This window comes from Barbatula barbatula, assembly GCF_947034865.1.
Source record: "Barbatula barbatula genome assembly, chromosome: 11".
Taxonomy (NCBI): Eukaryota; Metazoa; Chordata; class Actinopteri; order Cypriniformes; family Nemacheilidae; genus Barbatula; species Barbatula barbatula.
Window position 1 is genome coordinate 249345 of NC_136774.1, and position 18989 is coordinate 268333.

The 18989-nt window shown below is 47.7% G+C and overlaps 1 protein-coding gene across 4 annotated transcripts in view; it reads right to left on the reverse strand.

Moving 5' to 3' along the window:
- acot7 (acyl-CoA thioesterase 7) overlaps positions 1–18989 on the reverse strand; it is a 96846-nt gene that overhangs the window by 33881 nt on the left and 43976 nt on the right. For all 4 annotated transcript variants that reach the window (XR_013787296.1, XR_013787297.1, XM_079467459.1 and 1 more), the window contains exon 6: positions 12688–12774. Coding sequence is in view for 2 of the 4 variants with exons in the window: in XM_079467459.1 (XP_079323585.1) it covers positions 12688–12774 (87 nt within the window). In the remaining 2 variants the exon portion in view is untranslated. The remainder of the gene's footprint in view (positions 1–12687; positions 12775–18989) is intronic.

Genomic DNA, 18989 nt, shown 5'->3' on the forward strand with positions numbered 1-18989 from the left:
TCTCCTGATGCGAAAGTATGTAATGTTTCGCTTCTCTGCTTATTCTTACAGCCACGAGTGCCTGAGACGATCGACATCAACACACCATTCCTGCACGTACCCTGGACTATCTGCACTACTTAACCCCTGCTGGGACCGCTGAGCTACTTCCCCACTGCTCACACCGCACAACTTCCAGCAGCCTTCTGTTAATAAATCACCCTCCGGGGCACAAACTGTACTCACTTGTGTTTGTGTTGCTTTACGCCCGCCACAGTTGGTGGAGAATGCGGGCATAGACTAGACACAGTGGTTCACCATATCTGCCTGTTTGTTTCCAGGAACCCGCTGTCTCTCTCTCCCCACTCGTCCGTTGTTCATCCCGGACATGGAAGAGATTATCCATTGCCTCACGGCCAAGCAGCAACTCTTCACGGAACAGCTCACGGACCGGAAAGAGAGACTGGAACATGCGTTTGAGACGCACGCCTCCGCAGCCAGAATCCCGCTGCCAGACGCCAGGCTCAACGCACACCAGCAGATCACTAAACTCACAAAGCTCGACGACATAGATGCCTACCTACACACCTTCGAGGTCATCGCTAACCGAGAGGCGTGGGATAAGACTGAGTGGGCAAGGCTGCTGGCACCCTTCTTGACCGGCGAGGCACAGCAGGCTTACTTCTCCCTCCAAGCGCCGAATAACGAGAATTACGATAAGCTTAAGGCAGAAACCCTCGCCCGAGTGGGGTTGTCACCAGTGACAGCGGCACAGCGGTTCCACCAGTGGTCATATGAGGAATATCGCCCGGTTCGAGTACAAGCTGCCCAGCTGTCCCGTCTCGCACATCTCTGGCTTCTTACCAGTGACGCCACGGCATGTCAGTTAGCCGAAAAGGTAGTCGTCGACCGTTTGCTACGTTCGCTGCCTCGTCGATTCCGGAATCCCGTCGGCATGAGAAATCCTGTAACACTCCGCGAGGTGGTAGAGTCCGTCGAGTTGCTCATCCCATTACCCATCATTGAGGTACCCTTCACGCGCATTGGCCTGGACCTGGTAGGGCCCCTGCCGAAGTCTGCCCGTGGCCACAAACACATCTTGGTGATCGTGGATTATGCCACCCGGTATCCGGAAAAGCTCCCTATCCGAAAAGCCAACACCAAAACGATCGCCAAAGAAATGTTCCTGTTGTTCACCAGAGTGTGTATTCTTTCGCAGATCCTGACGGACCAGGGAACTCCGTTTATGTCCCGGCTGATGGCTGACCTCTGCCACATCCTCAAGGTGAAACATCTCCGCACGTTCGTATATCATCCGCAGACCGATGGCCTCGTGGAAAGGTTTAACCAAACCCTGAAGAGGATGTTGCGGTGCCTCGTGGCAGAGGATGGGCGCGACTAGGACCCGATGCTCCCCTACATGCTCTTCGGAGTGAGGGAGGTACCCCAGGCGTCCACTGGGTTTACGCCGTTTGAGCTCCTGTTTGGCCGACAGCCCCGGAGCCTGTTAGACGTTGCCCGAGCCGCCTGGGAGCAACGGCCCGCCCCATACCAAAGCGTTATTGAGCAAATGCAAGAGATGAGGGAGCGTATCAACCGAGTGATGCCCGCCCTAGCAGATGGCCGCCTTTGCCGAGTCGGAACCCCCGGTCGTAGCCATGGGAGAGCAGCTCTCCCCGGACCAAAAGACCGACCTGATCGCCCTGGTCCGTCAGTTCTCTGACGTCTTCCAGGAACGGCCCGGGCAGACTCGGATTATACAATTATACAGTAATTGTTCGGCAACGTCCCTACCTGGTCCCAGAGGCTCGTCGGCTGGCTATCGAAGAAGAGATCGCTCGGATGAAAGAACTGAAGGTAATCGAACCATCGCATAGCCCTTGGTCTAGCCCCATCGTCATGGTCCCAAAACCTGACGGCACCTTACGTTTTTGTAACGACTTTCGACGCCTGAATGAAGTCTCCAAGTACGACAGCAACCCCATGCCCCGAGTCGACAAGCTCTTAGATCGGTTGGGAAAAGCAAGGTTTATCTCGACACTGGACCTTCCAAAAGGGTACTGGCAGGTGCCCCTTTCGCCAGAGTCCCAAGAAAAGACTGCGTTTAGCACACCTTCAGGCCACTGGCACTACACGGTGTTGCCGTTTGGGCTACATGGGGCCCCAGCAACTTTCCAGCGCATGATGGACGTATTGCTATGCCCTCACCAGACGTATGCCCCCGCCTATATTGACAGCCTCGTGATACACTCGGAGAGCTGGGAGGACCTCCTCGTCAGGCTGAGGAAGATCCTGGGAGATCTCCGTAAGGCGGGGGTGACCGCGGATCCTGGGAGATCTCCGTAAGGCGGGGGTGAACGCGGATCCTGGGAGATCTCCGTAAGGCGGGGGTGAACGCAAACCCAAGGAAGTGCCGCCAGAAGCATCATTCCACACCCTTAAACAGGCGCTGGCATCGTCCCCAGTGCTTCATGCGCCCGACTTTGGCTGTCCCTTCATCTTGCAAACAGATACTGGGGCAGTCCTGTCACAGGTAAAGGAGGGAGAAGAACACCCTGTGATATATATAAGTCTTAAGCTCATCCCCGTGGAGACCCGCTTACCACCGTGGAAAAGGAGGCCCCATAAAGTGGGCAGTCCTGGAGCTCAGGTACTACCTGTTGGGGAGGTCCTTCACCCTGGTAACTGACCATGCTCCACTGACCTGGATGGCCAGAGCAAAGGACACCAATGCCAGGGTCACCAGGTGGTTCCTGGCCTTCCAGGACTTCCACTTCACTGTACGCCATCGGGTCGGGGCCTCTCACGGAAATGCCGATGGACTGTCCAGGATGTGGTCAGGTTGGGTAGCAAGTTCAGGGACACAGACAAACCCCCCCAAAATCCCCTAATCCCCGGCAAACTGAGGGGGCGTACCAGGTCGACGCTTGGGGGGGGAGTGTGGCGAGCGGGCCAATGGCCAATCAGCGTCGCCATGGAAACACTGCACTCAACCCACAGCAGCTGCCGATCGTCGACACCTGCGCCTCGTTAAAAAGGCAGCATATAAGCAGAGGAAGGGGAGCTTGTTCTCCTGATGCAAAAGTATCTAATGTTTCGCTTCTTTGCTTATTCTTACAGTAACGAGTGCCTGAGACGATCGACATCGCCTGCTGGGACCGGCGAGTTACTTCCCCACTGCTCACACCGCACCACTTCCAGCAGCCTACTGTTAATAAATCACCCTCCGGGGCACAAACTGTACTCACTTGTGTCTGTGTTGCTTTACGCCCGCCACAATCGTCTATTCTTGTTGTATCTTAAAGATTTGTTTTTTAAAATGTTATTCGCCGAGGGGGAAACTAATACTTAAGTATATCACATACAAAAGTCGTTGTTGAACGCACTGATATATAATTTGTATCAGCGTGCAGGCTGTTAGCATTACCAGCCGGCTAACTGCTTATCTCGCTGTTCTCATTATTACATCACTAATGGCTAATGCTAATGCTTCAGACAGGTTTGTACCTTTGAGTGCAGATGAAGAAAGGCTCGCACTTCAGTCGAAATTGGAGACTGTGGAGAAGCAAATCCAGGATTTACTTGAGGAGCAGACACGGCTGCGAGAACGTAAAACGGCGCTGGAAACATCCCGGACTGACACTCGCAAATCCGCGCTAAGTTTTAATCACGATTATAATACTTCTACCACTTCTACTCTGCGTGTTTTTCTGCACAGAGCCCAGGCTTCGAGAACACAATCAGCCCAAATTAACTTCACTCCTGCACCGGCACACCCACGGGGAAAGGTGGAAGTCAGGACCGGTGCGATGACTCAACTGCCACCACCGGTCTTTAAGATCCCAACAAGGAACCGCTTTGCCGCCCTCTGCGAGAAAGAATAAAGCGCTGTGGTCATCGGAGACTCAATCGTCTGGAACGTATGCGCTTCTTCCACTAAAGGTAAGGTGCACACTCTTTGTTCCCTTTCTGTCGGTCTCTCGACGTTTTGTCGACAGAATGGGGTTTGACTTGAGAACCTATCATCTCTGACTGACTTGAACAGGCCAATGAAAATTGGCGAATGAAATTTGCATGCCGGTCCCCGCCACGGATATCCGGGTATAAAAGGTAGCCGGCGTGCTGCATTCATTCACCTTTTTTGGACACATGGAAGTAAGCGTCCTTCAGGTCGATTGCCATGAACCAATCCTGACACCTGACGGACGTCAGGATGTGCTTCTGCGTTAGCATCCTGAACGGCAGCTTGTGTAGGTGCTTGTTCAGGGTACGCAGGACCGGCTTCGCGTTCGAGGGACAGGCATATCAGTATCGCATCCTCCCATTCGGTCTGTCCCTGTCTCCACGAGTCTTTACGAAGGTCGTGGAGGCTGCCCTCACTCCCCTCAGGGAGCAGGGGGTGCGCATACTCAACTATCTCGACGACTGGCTCATCTTGGCGCACTCGCAAGATCTGTTGTGTACACACAGGGACCTGGTGCTCCGGCACCTAGACCGCTTGGGGTTGCAGGTCAACCGAGAGAAGAGCAAGCTCTCCCCCGTGCAGAGCATCCCCTTCCTCGGTTCCTTTGACTGCACGCCTTTCTATGGAGCGTGCCCAGTCTGTGCTGAACTGCCTGAGGAACTTCAGGCAGCAACCAGCGGTCCCACTGAAACTATTTCAGAGGCTCCTGGGACACATGGCGTCCTCGGCGGGGGTGGTCCCCCTCGGGTTGATGCACATGAAACCGCTACAGCACTGGCTACAGAGCAGAGTTCCCTGGAGTGCGTGGCACACCGGCAGCAGGCGTGTTGCTATCACGCCCTTCTGCCGGCGCACCCTAACCCCGTGGTCTTCAATGACCTTCTTACGGACAGGGGTCCCTCTTGGGCAGGTATCGAGGCGCATCGTGGTGACAGCGGACGCCTCCCTGCAGGGTTGGGGTGCTGTGTGCAACGGGCGTGCAGTGTCGGGTCTGTGGACGGGCCTGCGCTGGCATATCAATCGCCTAGAGTTGTTTGCGGTGCTACTTGCACTGAGGAGGTTTCGACCCCTCGTGCAGGACAAGCACGTGGTGGTCCGGTTGGACAGCACGACTGCCGTGGTGTATATCAACCGACAGGGTGGTATACATGTGGAGCCAGCAGGTGACGAAGTCCCTGTTAGCCACTCACATCCCGGGCGACCTGAACCAGACAGCCGACGCTCTCTCTCGTCAGTCGATTCCCCGCGGAGATTGGCGGCTCCACCCCCGCACAGTTCAGCTCATTTGGGTGCAGTTCGGGCAGGCACAGGTGGACCTGTTCGCCTCCCTGGACACCACCCATTGCCCGCTTTGGCACTCCCTGACCGAGGCCCCCCTCGGCACGGATGCCTTGGTGCACAGCTGGCCGCGGGACAAGCGGAAGTACGCCTTCCCCCCAGTGAGCCTCATTGCACACGTCTTGTGCAAGGTCAGGGAAGAGGAGCATCAAGTGCTACTAGTTGCGCCTTACTGGCCCAACCGGACTTGGTTCTCGGAGCTGATGCTTCTGACAAAAACTCCCCCCTGGCCGATTCCCCTGACGAAGGACCTTCTTTCGCAGGGGAAGGGCGCGTTATGGCATCCGAGACCAGACCTCTGGAACCTCCATGTCTGGCTCCTGGACGGGACGAGGAGATCCTGAGTGGTCTACCCCCGGCAGTGGTTGAGACCATTGTTCAGTCTAGGGCCCCGGCCAAGAGGCGGCTATACGCATTTAAGTGGCGCCTCTTCTCGTCCTGGTGTTCTTCTCGCAGAAAAGACCCACGGGAATGCTCGATCGTGCTGTCCTTCCTGCAGTCGAGACTCGAGAACAATCTCCCCCCTTCCACGCTGAAAGTGTATGTAGCCGGTATTGCCGCTCATCACAAACCAGTTAGTGGGAAGTCTCTGGGACAGCACGACCTGATCATTAGGTTTCTGAGGGGCGCGAGAAGGTTGAATCCACCTCGACCGCGCTCCATACCCTCTTGGGACCTCAATGTGGTCCTGGCGGGCCTCCAGAGGCCCCCCTTTAAGCCCCTCGGAGACGCTGCTCTTTCTCATCTCTCGATGAAGACGGCTCTCCTAGTAGCGCTCGCTTCCATCAAGAGGGTAGGGGACCTGCAAGCATTCTCCGTGGCCACGGATTGCCTAGAGTTCGGGCCCGGTCAATCTCACCCCGGCCTGGCTACGTGCCCAAAGTTCCCACCACTCCCTTTCGGGACTAGGTGGTGAACCTGCAGGCGCTCCCTTCTGGGGAGGTAGACCCAACCCCTTCCGTGTTGTGTCCAGTACGCACGCTGCGCCTCTTCTTGGATGGCACGCAGAGCTTCAGGAGCTCTGAGCAGCTCTTCGTCTGTTTTGGAGGTCAGCACAAGGGGAGGGCTGCCTCCAAACAGAGGTTGGCGCACTGGATCGTGGATGCCGTCACTATGGCTTACCGATCACAAGACCTCCCGTGCCCGCTTGCAGTGAGGGCGCACTCCACCAGGGGTGTGGCCTCCTCGTGGGCACTGTCTCAGGGCGCCTCTCTGGCAGACGTATGTAGAGCTGCGGGTTGGGCTACGCCCAGTGCCTTTGCGAGGTTCTACAGCCTTCCGCGTGGAACCGGTATCAGCCAGAGTCTTACAGGACACCGCCAGGAAAGACCGGCAGCCGGTGGGCGTACGCCTGCGATAGCGCCCCTCCCCAGGTGGGACATGGCGCTATCTAGCCTCTCCTCTTCCCCCCACTTGGACGAAGAGTAGGCATTCCATCCATCACTAAGCACTCCTCGGGGCCGGGCGGAGCAGCCCTGCCTCCCTTGGCCTGTTTTTGAGCTCTAGCAGTGGCTCTAACAAGGCCTAGTGCTCCACACGTAGTAACCCCCCCACAGGGCGGTTCCGTCTGATGTCTTCTCATGAATGGCTCTCACACGATGGCCCATGACCTCTCCCAGGTGTACTTTCACCTGCTCGCGACACCCTCTCGTTTCCGCATGTCTCCCACGTGCTCTCCCCTATCCGGCGAGACCGTGTGTGGATCTCCACTAAGCTCCTCCCTGCGGTGGGAAGTGGTCTCCGTAGCACGTTCCCTCAGGGGGGAATAGCGCTTCCCAGTGGCCCTTTCGGTGCTGGGCGGCTTCTCGCTGTTAAGAGAACTAGGCCTCCGTCCGTGACGGCTGGTGGAAGGGGCTCCCATCTTTTTAAGAAAGCTCTGGACTCCTTCCCTTCCACTGGAAGGTTACAATTCACGCTAGCGCTCACGTCTGACACGCCCAGGCCAGTCAGCGTCGCTTCGCGGGAGATTGTGACGCAGCACAGCGTTGTGGCGTTTTCCGAGGAACCCCATTCTGTCGACACAACGTCGAGAGACCGACAGAAAGGCAACGTCTCGGTTACGTAAGTCCTTCATGCCACAACGCTGGCCGCCCGCTGCAGCAGTCGGGGCACGATCCTCAGGCTCCTCAGCACAAAAGGTGAATGAATGCAGCACGCCGGCTCCCTTTTATACCCGGATATCCGGGGCGGGGACCGGCATGCAAATTTCATTCGCCGATTTTCATTGGCCTGTTCAAGTCAGTCAGAGATCATAGGTTCTCAAGTCAAACCCCATTCTGTCGACACAACGTCTCGTTCCCTCCATCAGGGAACGGAGGTTACAAACGTAACTGAGACGTTTTCCTGGCGCTCGTGTTCTTGATGTCTCTGCACAGGTACCTGCGATCCTGAAGGACAATGCTAACGTCGGAGCTGTCGTGCTGCACGCAGGGGGGAACGACGTCAGGATTCGACAGTCTGAGATCTTGAAGAGGGATTTCAGAAGTCTGATCGAGACTGTACGCATCGCACTCTGCAAGGATCATTGTATCAGGGCCGCTTCCTACCTACCGACGAGGGAATGAAAAGTTCAGTAGACTATTTTCGCTTAATCAATGGTTGATGTCATGGTGTATTGAACAGAAGCTGCTCTTTGTTAATAATTTTGATCTGTTCTGGGAGCGACCTTGGTTCTTCCGCCCCGACAGCCTTGACAACATCTCAAAGGCACTACACACCAGTTGACTACGTCTCCCACCGGTAAGTCAAAACTTTAACCATAGTCTGTGTTCCTACCACTCACTGTTATTAATGTTTCTGCTTCCAAATACATAGAGACTGTATCTGTCCCCCGAATAATTATTCATATAATTATGAATAATTCATAGAATTATTAAACCTGAAGACAATGTAATAAACAACCATAATCAAAGTTCGGCCTACCTAACCCTAACCCTACTTAATATTAGATCACTAAATTCAAAGGCAGTTAATGTAAATGAAATTATCATGGACGACTGTTTTGATATACTTTGTCTTACCGAAACCTGGCTTAAACCAAATGAATATTTCGGTCTAAATGAGTGTACCCCACCAAGTTACTGTTATATGCATGAGCCACGTCCGGTTGGTCGAACTGTAACTCAGAGAACAGAGCATACATTTAAATCATTTGAAGTGCTTGAGTTCTACAAAAGTAAAAAACCATTGCTTTCTTTTACATTGGCTACTGTGTATAGACCCCCTGGTCCCTACACTGATTTTCTGAAAGAGTTTGCGGACTTCTTATAGGACCTATTGGTTAACGTTGATAAAGTAATAATTGTCAGAGATTTTAATTTCCATGTTCCATGTCCATGTAGATAGCGCTAGCGATGCACTTGCAGTGGCGTTTACAGAACTACTACAATCTTGGAGTAATACAACACAACACTTGTTAAAATTACAAACGACCTGCTTATAGCATCAGATAAAGGTAACATCTCACTCCTAGTCTTGCTTGAGATCCAATAATATTCTCAGAGATCCATTTCACCCCAGACACTCACTTTGACGTTATAGACTAATGAAAACTCGGACAAATAGACTAAAAAAATGTTCTACCCCTGAGCCATAACTGCACTGAACACAATAAAGATCTAAATATTTAGTAATTATCTTCATTACACTTATTGTGCAATAAGAGGAGAACTTGTAGAAATCTGAATGTAATTGTGAATTATTACTATTATTATTTTTTCCACCTTAAGGGTTTGCTTCTTTTCAATTTCGTTGTGCTTGTACAATGACAATAAAGATATTTAATTCAATTCAATTGACCTTAGTGCTGCATACGATACTGTAGACCATAACATATTTCTAGATCACTTGCACAATTATACCGGTATTGAGGGACAGGCACTACAATGGTTCAGATCTTACTTGTCAGACAGACATCAATTTGTGCATTTCAATGGGAAATCTAACGCAAGAAACTATGGATTAACTCAGGGATCGGTTCTAGGAACCTTGCTATTCTCCATATACATGCTGCCCCTTGGAAACATTATTCAAAAACATGGAATTAGCTTCCACAGCTATGCAGATTATACCCAGCTACACTGTATATCTCATCAAGACCAGATGATTCCTCCCAGCTATCCAAATTGGCAGAGTGCATTGAAGATATACAACATTGGATGACCTGTAATTTCCTTCTTTTAAATTCTAATAAAACAGAAATATTACTTATCGGACCAAAGACACGCAAACCAAACATTTCTGATTATAAACTGCAAGTTGAAGGATGTACTGTTACTCCAACAAATACTGTAAAAGATCTAGGCGTTATATTAGACAGCAGCCTGTCATTTCAAAATCACATCTCAAATGTCACAAAAACAGCCTTTTTCCACCTAAGAAATGTTGCCAAGTTACGAAATATTCTGTGTGTTGCTGACGCGGAGAAGCTTATTCATGCATTTATGACCTCAAGACTTGACTACTGTAATGTGCTACTTAGTGTTTGTCCTGCATCATCAATAAACAAACTACAGTTAGTTCAGAACGCAGCTGCCAGAGTTCTAACCAGGTCCAGAAAATACCATCACATAACCCCAATGTTATCAACCCTTCACTGGCTACACATTAAGTATCGTATTGACTTTAAAGTTCTTTTAATCACTTATAAAGCCTTAAAGGGTTTAGCCCCTACCTACCTAACAGAGCTTCTATCACACTACAACCCATCATGCTCTCTAAGATCTCAAAACGCAGGACTTTTGATAATACCTAGAATAACTAAATCCACCAAAGGGGTTCGAGCTTTCTCATACGTAGCACCTAAACTCTGGAATAGCCTTCCTGACACTATTCCAGGATCAGACACATTCGCCCAATTTAAATCTAGATTGAATACACATCTTTTCAGCAAAGCATTTACTTAATTGCAAAATATGCTAAATAAACCACGGGGAGACAGCTGACATTAGGAATTATTTACTAGAATTATTTAATTTATTATATAAAACACCATGTAGTGTGTTTTACCTTTTTGTGTTTTACGGTTTCTATTTTCCCCTGTAAAGCTGCTTTGGAACAATGCACATTGTGAAAAGTGATATATATGAATTGAATTGAATGTATAAAGTAGCCAAAACCGCCAAAAACTAACTTTCCTTTTGTCCACATCAGCCTGGGACTTTCTCATCAAGAATGATTGGCTGGATTGATTCAGAAAAGAAGCCTTCTGGTTCAGTCAGGTTCACGAACAACAGCTGGACATCAGGTTTGTTATTACAATGTCACTGGACTGCAGGATGTCCATTTCACATGTGCATATGACTCATCATAATGTGACAGAAATCTCACTCCGTGAAAGACTCAACAGATGAAAATGAGATGGAATTGATGATTTCAAATCAATATAATTTGGCAGATGCTCTTATCCAAAGAAACTTCAAGTGAAATTAGTCTGTAGATTTTTCAGGATTGAACCCGTGGCCTTTGTGCTGCTAACACAACGCCCTACCCCTTCGAGCTACACGAACAGCTCATCATTCTTCCTCCTGTAGTATTCTTTGTGCACTCATGAAGTCTCTTAATATAACCCGCTGTCTCCCTCGATGGATGTTTCTGGAATTGTTGTATTATTTTGTATCATCCAAGGAGAAATCAAGGCAGCAAATGATAAGAGCAAAGGCTCTGCAAATCAGAGACACTGCTGGCCAATCACTTTCACTGTCTTAAAATCCATAATTAAACTTGACGGTATTGAAGACAGTGATATCAAGAGTCTGTGTCTGCTGTTTTTGTGTTTATGTAACTCATTCAGGTCAGTGAACAGCCTTCTCATTTTGTCTTAAAGGAACAGAGGAGGTTAAAGAACAAAACACTACAGCCTTCATCGCTCACAAGGGGGCTCGACATTTCTGCCCTCACATTTTTCCACCACTCAAGAGCACTCAATCTTTATCATATATACAACATGTGGGTAGTTGACAAATAAACTGCACGTGTCCCCTATGTTGTGACAAATAAACTAAGAATATATACAGTTCCCTTTCTGTCGGTCACTCGATGTGGTGTCGAACCAACAGATGGGGTTTGTCGTCTTCTGACTAGTTTTGAAAAGGCCAATGAAATTGGCAAATTAAATTTGCATGCCGGACTATCCGGGTATAAAGGTGCGACGGTGTGCTGCATTCATTCACCTTTTGTTCGTCAGTGCCTTCGCATCTGATGACAAAGACTGTCTATAATGCTGGATACTACGACATGGTGCAGCGGATTGTCCCTTGTCAGTGACTTCCCATGGGCGTCTAGGCATGTTCACAAGTCTCAGAGGTCCAAGTCCAAGTCAAGTCTCAACACTTTGAGGTCGAGTCTAAGTCAAGTCTCAAGTCTTTAAAGTGGAGACCAAGTCAAATCTTAAGTCTCTGAGGTGGAGTCCAAGTCACATCAAGTCTCTGTTCTATTTTTAGCTGTTGTACCCTTCGTCCTAGCCCTTTGATGTGGCCAGTTATGAGCACTTCGGTTTGGAACTACCCTTCAATATGGCGGCTATAATGGTTTTCACTCTGAAGTGCCCTATATCCCCATTTAGAGCGCACCGTAAATGATTGTAATGCCTTGCTCTGCTGGCCACGCCAGCTCCCCCCGGAGGCCCGGTTCTGTTGTTGCCTGTTACGCATCATTTAAATCTGTTCATTACATATAAGGATCTGAATGGTTTAGCCCCTCAGTACCTGGCTGAGCCAGATGGTCGATCCAAAATGGAAGATTATGGCAGACAAGTTCTCGCCACAAAAGTACAAGCAATGTTTGGGAGCGAATGTTTCAGTGCACTGGAGGGATTTTGTAAATGACACAGCTCTGAAAATGTCCAACTCCCTGATCAGGGCTGTGACTTAAATGCACAAAATCTACAAAATAAGATGGTTGACAAACAGACAAGTAATGCTGCAAAATACAAAATGGTGGACAAACAACCCGAGAACAATTCTCTTTCCTACTTTCTTCCTTTCATAACATTCTTTACTATGCCAACAGATGATAACAACAGCATTGTGTTTAGCATTCTCTCTCTGAAGACTGATGGTGCACTCGTGGTCAAGCATTCCTCTTGCCAATTTATACTAAACAATAGAAAGCATTCTCTGCTACTGTAATCTCAACTGTATAGCCGAGCTGTGAACTCTGACATTCTCTTACATTTTAAACAACTTTTAAATGTTGATATTTACAGTAATAGTTGTGGTTAATATATTGCTGTGTCAGTGCTGAGTTGGTGTGTTTTACATCACAATCATGTCTAAACAAACATGGCGAGAACACAACAATTGTTGGTAAAGATCAGCTTTACATTTTGATCAAATGTGTTTCAATCTACAGATGTGTGCGTAATATATTCACACATTAAAAGCAGTCAGCAACGAAGAGTGTCTTACCTCCGTGTACGAATCCAAGCAGGGTACAATCTGACGGGCCAATGAGATGAATCAGACTTGACTGACTAAATCCAACGGTGTAGGGCTCTAAACACACACACAAAAAGAAAACACAAATGAACTCATGAGCCATCATAGACTTTGTAGTGTCTGAGGCAGGTCAGACATGCACCAACTAGTTTGATTTCTAAATTAAAACAACGTCACCCCCACTCAGCCAGCAAGCTAGGGACCGGGTGATCTACCCCCACTCTGCAACTAACACCGCAGAACCAGACCCCTGGTAACCATATCGACCCACACCAAACCATCAAGGTAATACTATTTTACGACCCAATGGAATGTAAAGAGACTGCTCCATTTATTCACTGGGGGGACAGAATACAGTCATATATCCACAGTACATTAGAACCTTACCATGTATTGATGTTCTTGTTAAAATGTCTTAACATTAACCTAAAGTAGTTGGAATGAATGTGTATAACTTCTGTAATTACTAGATTTGCAGTAACTCATTTATCCAAGATGATATATAGATCATGTTTGGGAGCTTTCCCAGAGCTTTGCTGAGATCGATGCTGAGATCGGTACGCCGTAACGATCGGCTTCCGCGATCCAGTGCGCCCTCCCCTTTTGCTGACCTCCGAAACAGACAAAGAGCTGATCAGAGCTCCTGAAGCTCTCTCTGCGTGCGGTCCGCTTAGAGGCACAGTGCGCGTACTGGACACAACAAAGTTGGAGTTGGGTCTTCCTTCCCAGTGGGGAGCGACTGCAAGTTCACCACCTGGTCCTGAAAGGGAGTGGTAAAGGAAATTTTAGGCACATAGCCAGGCCGGGGTCTCAGGATCATGTGAGAGTCACAAATTTAGGCAATCAGTGGACACAGAAAATGCTTGCAGGTCCCCTACCATCTTGATGGATAAGAGCGCCATCAGGAGAGCCGTCTTCATCTTAAGATGAGGAAGAGCGGCCTCTCCGAGGGGCTCGAAGGGGGGCCTCTGAAGCCCCCCGCCAGGACCACATCGAGTTCCCAAGAGGTTACGGAGCACGGATGAGGTGGATTTAGCCTCCTTGCGCCCCAGAGGAACCTGAGGCTAACCAGCAACTGGTTTGTGATTAGCGGCAATAGCGGCTACATACACTTTCAGTGTGGAAGGGGAGAGATTACTCTCGAACGAGAAGAGGCGCCACTCAAAGGCGTACAGCCGCCTTGTGGAAGGGGCCCTTGCCTGACTGATAGTCTCCACCACCGCGGGGGGTAGACCACTCAGGATCTCCTCGTCCCATCCAGGAGCCAGACATGGAGGTTCCAGAGGTCTGATCTCGGAGGCCAAAACGTGCCCTTCCCCTGCAAGAGAAGGTCCTTTGTCAGGGGCCCGAACTGCACCCAAATGAGCTGGACTGCATGGGGGTGGAGTTGCCGGTCTCCACGGGGCATCGACTGACGAGAGCGCGTCGGCTGTCTGGTACAGGTCGCCCGGTATGTATGTGGCACGCAGGGACTTTGTCACCTGCTGACTCCACAAGTTGCATTAACTGCCGTGAGCGAATGCCACCCTGGCGGTTGATATATGCTACAGCAGTCATGCTGTCCGAGCGGACCAGCACATGCTGGCCCTGCACGAGAGGCCGTAGCCTCCTCAGTGCAAGCAGAACAGCTAGCAACTCTAGGCAGTTGATATGCCAGCGCAGGAGGGGCCCCGTCAGGCAGTTCAGCACTGACTGTGCGCGTTCGGAAGTGAGCCACAGTCGAGTTAGGGTTAGGTTTAGCACTGCAGCCCAATGCTTGCGATGGCCCGAGAGAGCATGGTCGATCTCTGCCTCTTCCTGAGCAAGACCTCCCGAAGGAGGGGGCTCCAAGGAATCTTAAGGGTCGGATGCCAGCAGGTCGCCCTCCGATGCTGCAAGACACATCTCATCATCACGCATCGTGTCCGATTGAAAAAGAACAGAAAACATTTCCAATAAATTAACCACATAAACATGTAAAAAAATATATATAAACTTAACCCACAAATAACTGAGGGTTTTTTGAAATCTTCACAAGTACTAATCAGATACTGTTAAATATGTATATTTGGTTGTTATACGTATTTTACTTTGAGCTAAACTAATTCCTTGGCTGGTACTGATGTTTTAAATAACTTGATAGATCTGGTGGAGAATTTTATTTGGTGATCTAAGCTCATCATTATTTTAACATACAGCGAAAACCGCTACAACTTCTTCAAGATCCCTCTCCCACTTTTAATCTGAAGACGTACCTTTAGTGTGTCTCTCTGAGCAGCATTAAAACAAAATAACATCCAGTCAGAGGGACACATTTGACTGATGAAACATGCCACAGCAATAGAGACAGAGCGCTATTCACACAGGGGAAGCTGCCTCCTTGTCATTTCTAACTTAAAACAAAAAACTGTTATAAAAACTGCTATGTGACAAGGTGTACAGTGAACAAGTTAAAGAACCCAGAACTACGCTTCAATAAGATGAAAAACAAGCATTTAAGGACCCAAAAGTGAAGCACAACGTGTCATCTTGTAATTTTTTAGCTAAAACAATGGTGAGACTGTTTGAACCGAAGCTGTTAGCGATATTAGCTCATATTAGCACTCACAAACATAACATTACTACATAGCTGTCTGATTTATATATTTTTTATATAAGTTGAACACTGTCAGAATGCCACAGCTTAGAGCTTAGCTTACAGAAATATATTACATTAAACTGACATTTAGATATTTTACTTACAGTGACAAAATGTTTACTGCACACGTATCGTTTGGTGTGTCAGGATCCCAAAATTGACCCCTTCTTCCTGCTGATGCTTCACGTCTTATTGACTGTGTCCACTTTTGTCTCATTAAAGTCTGGCTTTTACAGTTCTGTAGCTTGTGAAAACTTAGTTCTACCAGAAAGACTCAAGAGGCAAAATGTTTGGCAATGAACATTTATTATCGGCGACAAGGTTCGAATATGGTAGATATAAAGTTCTTAGGTGTGGGCCCTGTCCGTAGCTCGCAAACAGAGGGTCAAGAATTCCTGCACTTCCTGCCTGAAGATGAAGGCAGGGGCACAGCCAACCCTTAAGATGGCCAAGGACTTGCCTCTGGACAACATAGAGACGAGGCCCCGATAGGCCACAACATGGAGACTAACCCTCTTCTCTCAACAAGTAGTGGTCTAGCTTTTGTTGAAACTAGTAACTTTATATTAGCATATATAACTTTATAACTAACCTAATGTACTATTGCTCTTTGTATGATATATCGCTTATTGCTCCCCGAACTCTTTGTAAGTCGCTTTGGATGAAAAGCGTCTGCCAAATGACTAAATGTAAATGTGATGGAGACGAGCCTCGATACGCCACAACAGAGACGAGTGCTTTGGGAAGCCAGACACCACCACCAGTAAATGCATGAAATACTTGAATCTTGACTTGAAAGAGCTTGCCAACTTCCATGATGGTTTTGGAGTACGGTCTTATGTAGGACTCCAATGCAGACGACGGCCATTTGCCCAGCAGTTTTATTGTTGCTGTTGAAATTCAGCGTTCAGTGACTGTCATAGCTGCTCCAATCCTAAAGGAATGTCCGGTATATAGGAGGGGCGATAGATTGTATGTTTCTGAAACTGTGGTTAAATGTGATCTGAACCAAGCTTTAGTGGCAGGTGCGCCATTAAGTAAAAATTGTTATGGGAAGGACTTTAAGATATTGCATAATTGAATTGAACAGACTGAAGCTGTTGTTGATTTTAGACAGAGTTATCGTGAGACCAGATCTTTGTGTGTCGTTTTTTTTGTGTTTGAGTAAGAGTGAGAAAATATTGAAGGAAAACTGAATGTCAGAAAAAGACCTTGTGAGGGATAATTTTTTTTTAAATCAGAAGTGAATTCCGCTGGGCGCATAGCTGTAAGAAACGTAGCCTCTAACAGGGTATTGAGGTACGAGGGAAAAAAACCATAACATAGGGACGTAATTAATCTATGTAAAATAGATAGGGTGATGGGCTTACGTTTATCTGGACGATTGGTGGAGGATTTGGTTAAACCTTTGAGTAACGGGTGCACGGAAGGTACAGTGAAGAGACTTTGATAATTGGGGTTAAAATACCTGTTGTAAAATTGAATGCCTGCCAGCAGTCTACGCATGAAGGTGGTTTTTAAATTATGATTATCATAAATTGTAGACTAGAAAGGAGTATGCATATAAGCAACGATATGAGAACGAAGGCCTCAAAGGGCCAGACAAATATAACAAAGGCCTCGATAGGCCACAACAACAATAAATGAAGGCCACAGCATACAGATGGATCCGCGATACCCAAATAAGAAAACTACCGAGTAATAGAACATGATCAAAGAGTAATAAATGAGAAAACAAAACACCACCACCAGTATGTGCATGAAAAATACGTTGATGGTCACTTCAGTTTGCCGAGCCTTCAGAGTTTAACTTAACGCTTTCATTCTATCAAAATTCAGAGGGCATTTGCACATTGATGAAACTTATTCCATCAAGTAATTACGACAAGAAATTATCTAATTTAAATCTGGTTTGGAAACTTGTCTCTTCAACGAAAGAACAGACTGACTTGTGTCCACAAAACAGCCATGAATCGTTGGAATAAAACAATATGAGACCATGCAGACTTATGTGAACAGGCAGTGATGAGAAAGCAACGAATATCAGTAACGATTCCAAACATCCCCTTTTTTGCGAATACCAGCTGCTGCCATCGGGAAAGAGACTGAGGTTTTCATTCCTGCCTCGATACATTGCTGAATTTTACTAAGGACCATTTATCAATCTTGAAGGCGTCCTCTTCCACTGTTCGACAGAATCGGGAGGATCATGATCTTGTATGTCATCTAAAACGAGAGGTGTGATCGAAATTCAGCGCTGAACAGACCCATTGGCGTTTGACATCGAAGCACCACGAGAGCAGAGAGCTCTGTATGCTGTCGAATCACTCTCGCCGTGCCAAGAGGTCTCACGCTGCGATACAATTTTGGAAGTGCATTAGACAGAGTGGCTTGTTTATGAGAGTGTGTTTGTCCTTGTGGTTGTTTGTGTGTAATGCCAATCAACGGCGCACCGCCCACTCCTTTCAGTTTTGTTTTATTTTGAGATTGAAAGTCGTTTCCAGGCACGCTAAGTTCATTCAGCATATCTATACTTCCGTGATGAAGATGCGGAATTCTGCCATTGAAATCTGTCGTCTGTCGGTTCCACGTGATCTGGATTGTTTGTGTCTCACTGTTGAGGTCATATACACATGAACATGTCCAGATTTTCCCTGGGAGTTTATTTTAGCTTCATTTAACTTATCACTGACTTCATAACAAAACGGAAATAGAGTAAACTAAACTGAACACCCAAAATAACGCAAACAAGACAAGACGTACACACTGTATATGCTTTTAACAGAGATTGTTGCACACTGCGCAACCGGGAATGCCCTGGCCAAATCACAGTATTTAGAGCACTGACCAGCTCAATGTTGTTATGTAAAAACAAGTCCTAACGGAAACTAGATTAAAGAAAAAATCTTGCTTCAATCTGCCATCATAATTAAACACAACAGTTAAATTGCAGGGAAGCATGACCGATTTTCTCCTCCGATCGAACAACATGGCATGGTGATGAATGCCAAACAATATCACTTAAAAAGGAAAAAAGGTTACAGACTGGAATCCACTTTCACGATCGCTAGGCTGACTATTAGCTGAACGGCCGTCAGGAAGAGAAAGCGATAAAAGCAAATATACCTTACCTGTTTCCGATGTTCTTAGTTGGTAAAGAAAACACGGCAAGGGACAGTTATATGAAAATGTTTGCATTTCTCTGCGCTGCTCAACTGTTCCGATGTAAACATGCGCTATAGTAAGTAAGTAAGTAAGTAAAATTTATTTCTATAGCACATTTCACAGATAAAAATCACAAAGTGCTTCACAACAAAAGGAAGAATACGCAACATTTATGAAAAACATTACAGTACAGTGCCTAATCAAAAGGACAGAAGTACACATTAGACCGGCCTAGCAACCCTACAGTCTAGTTAAAAGCCTCTTTAAAAAGAAGGGTTTTTAACTGGTTTTTAAAATTTTCCACACAGTCCAAACAGCGTGTGGAAGGAGGCAAGGCGTTCCACAACCTGGGTGCCACAGCTTGAAACGAACGGTCCCCTCTTGTTTTAAAATGAGTACGGGGGGCAACTAAAAGTCTCTGACCTGTTGATCTCAAACTACACGAGGATGTATGCAGCTGTATCAGGTCAGAGATGTATGCGGGCGCCTG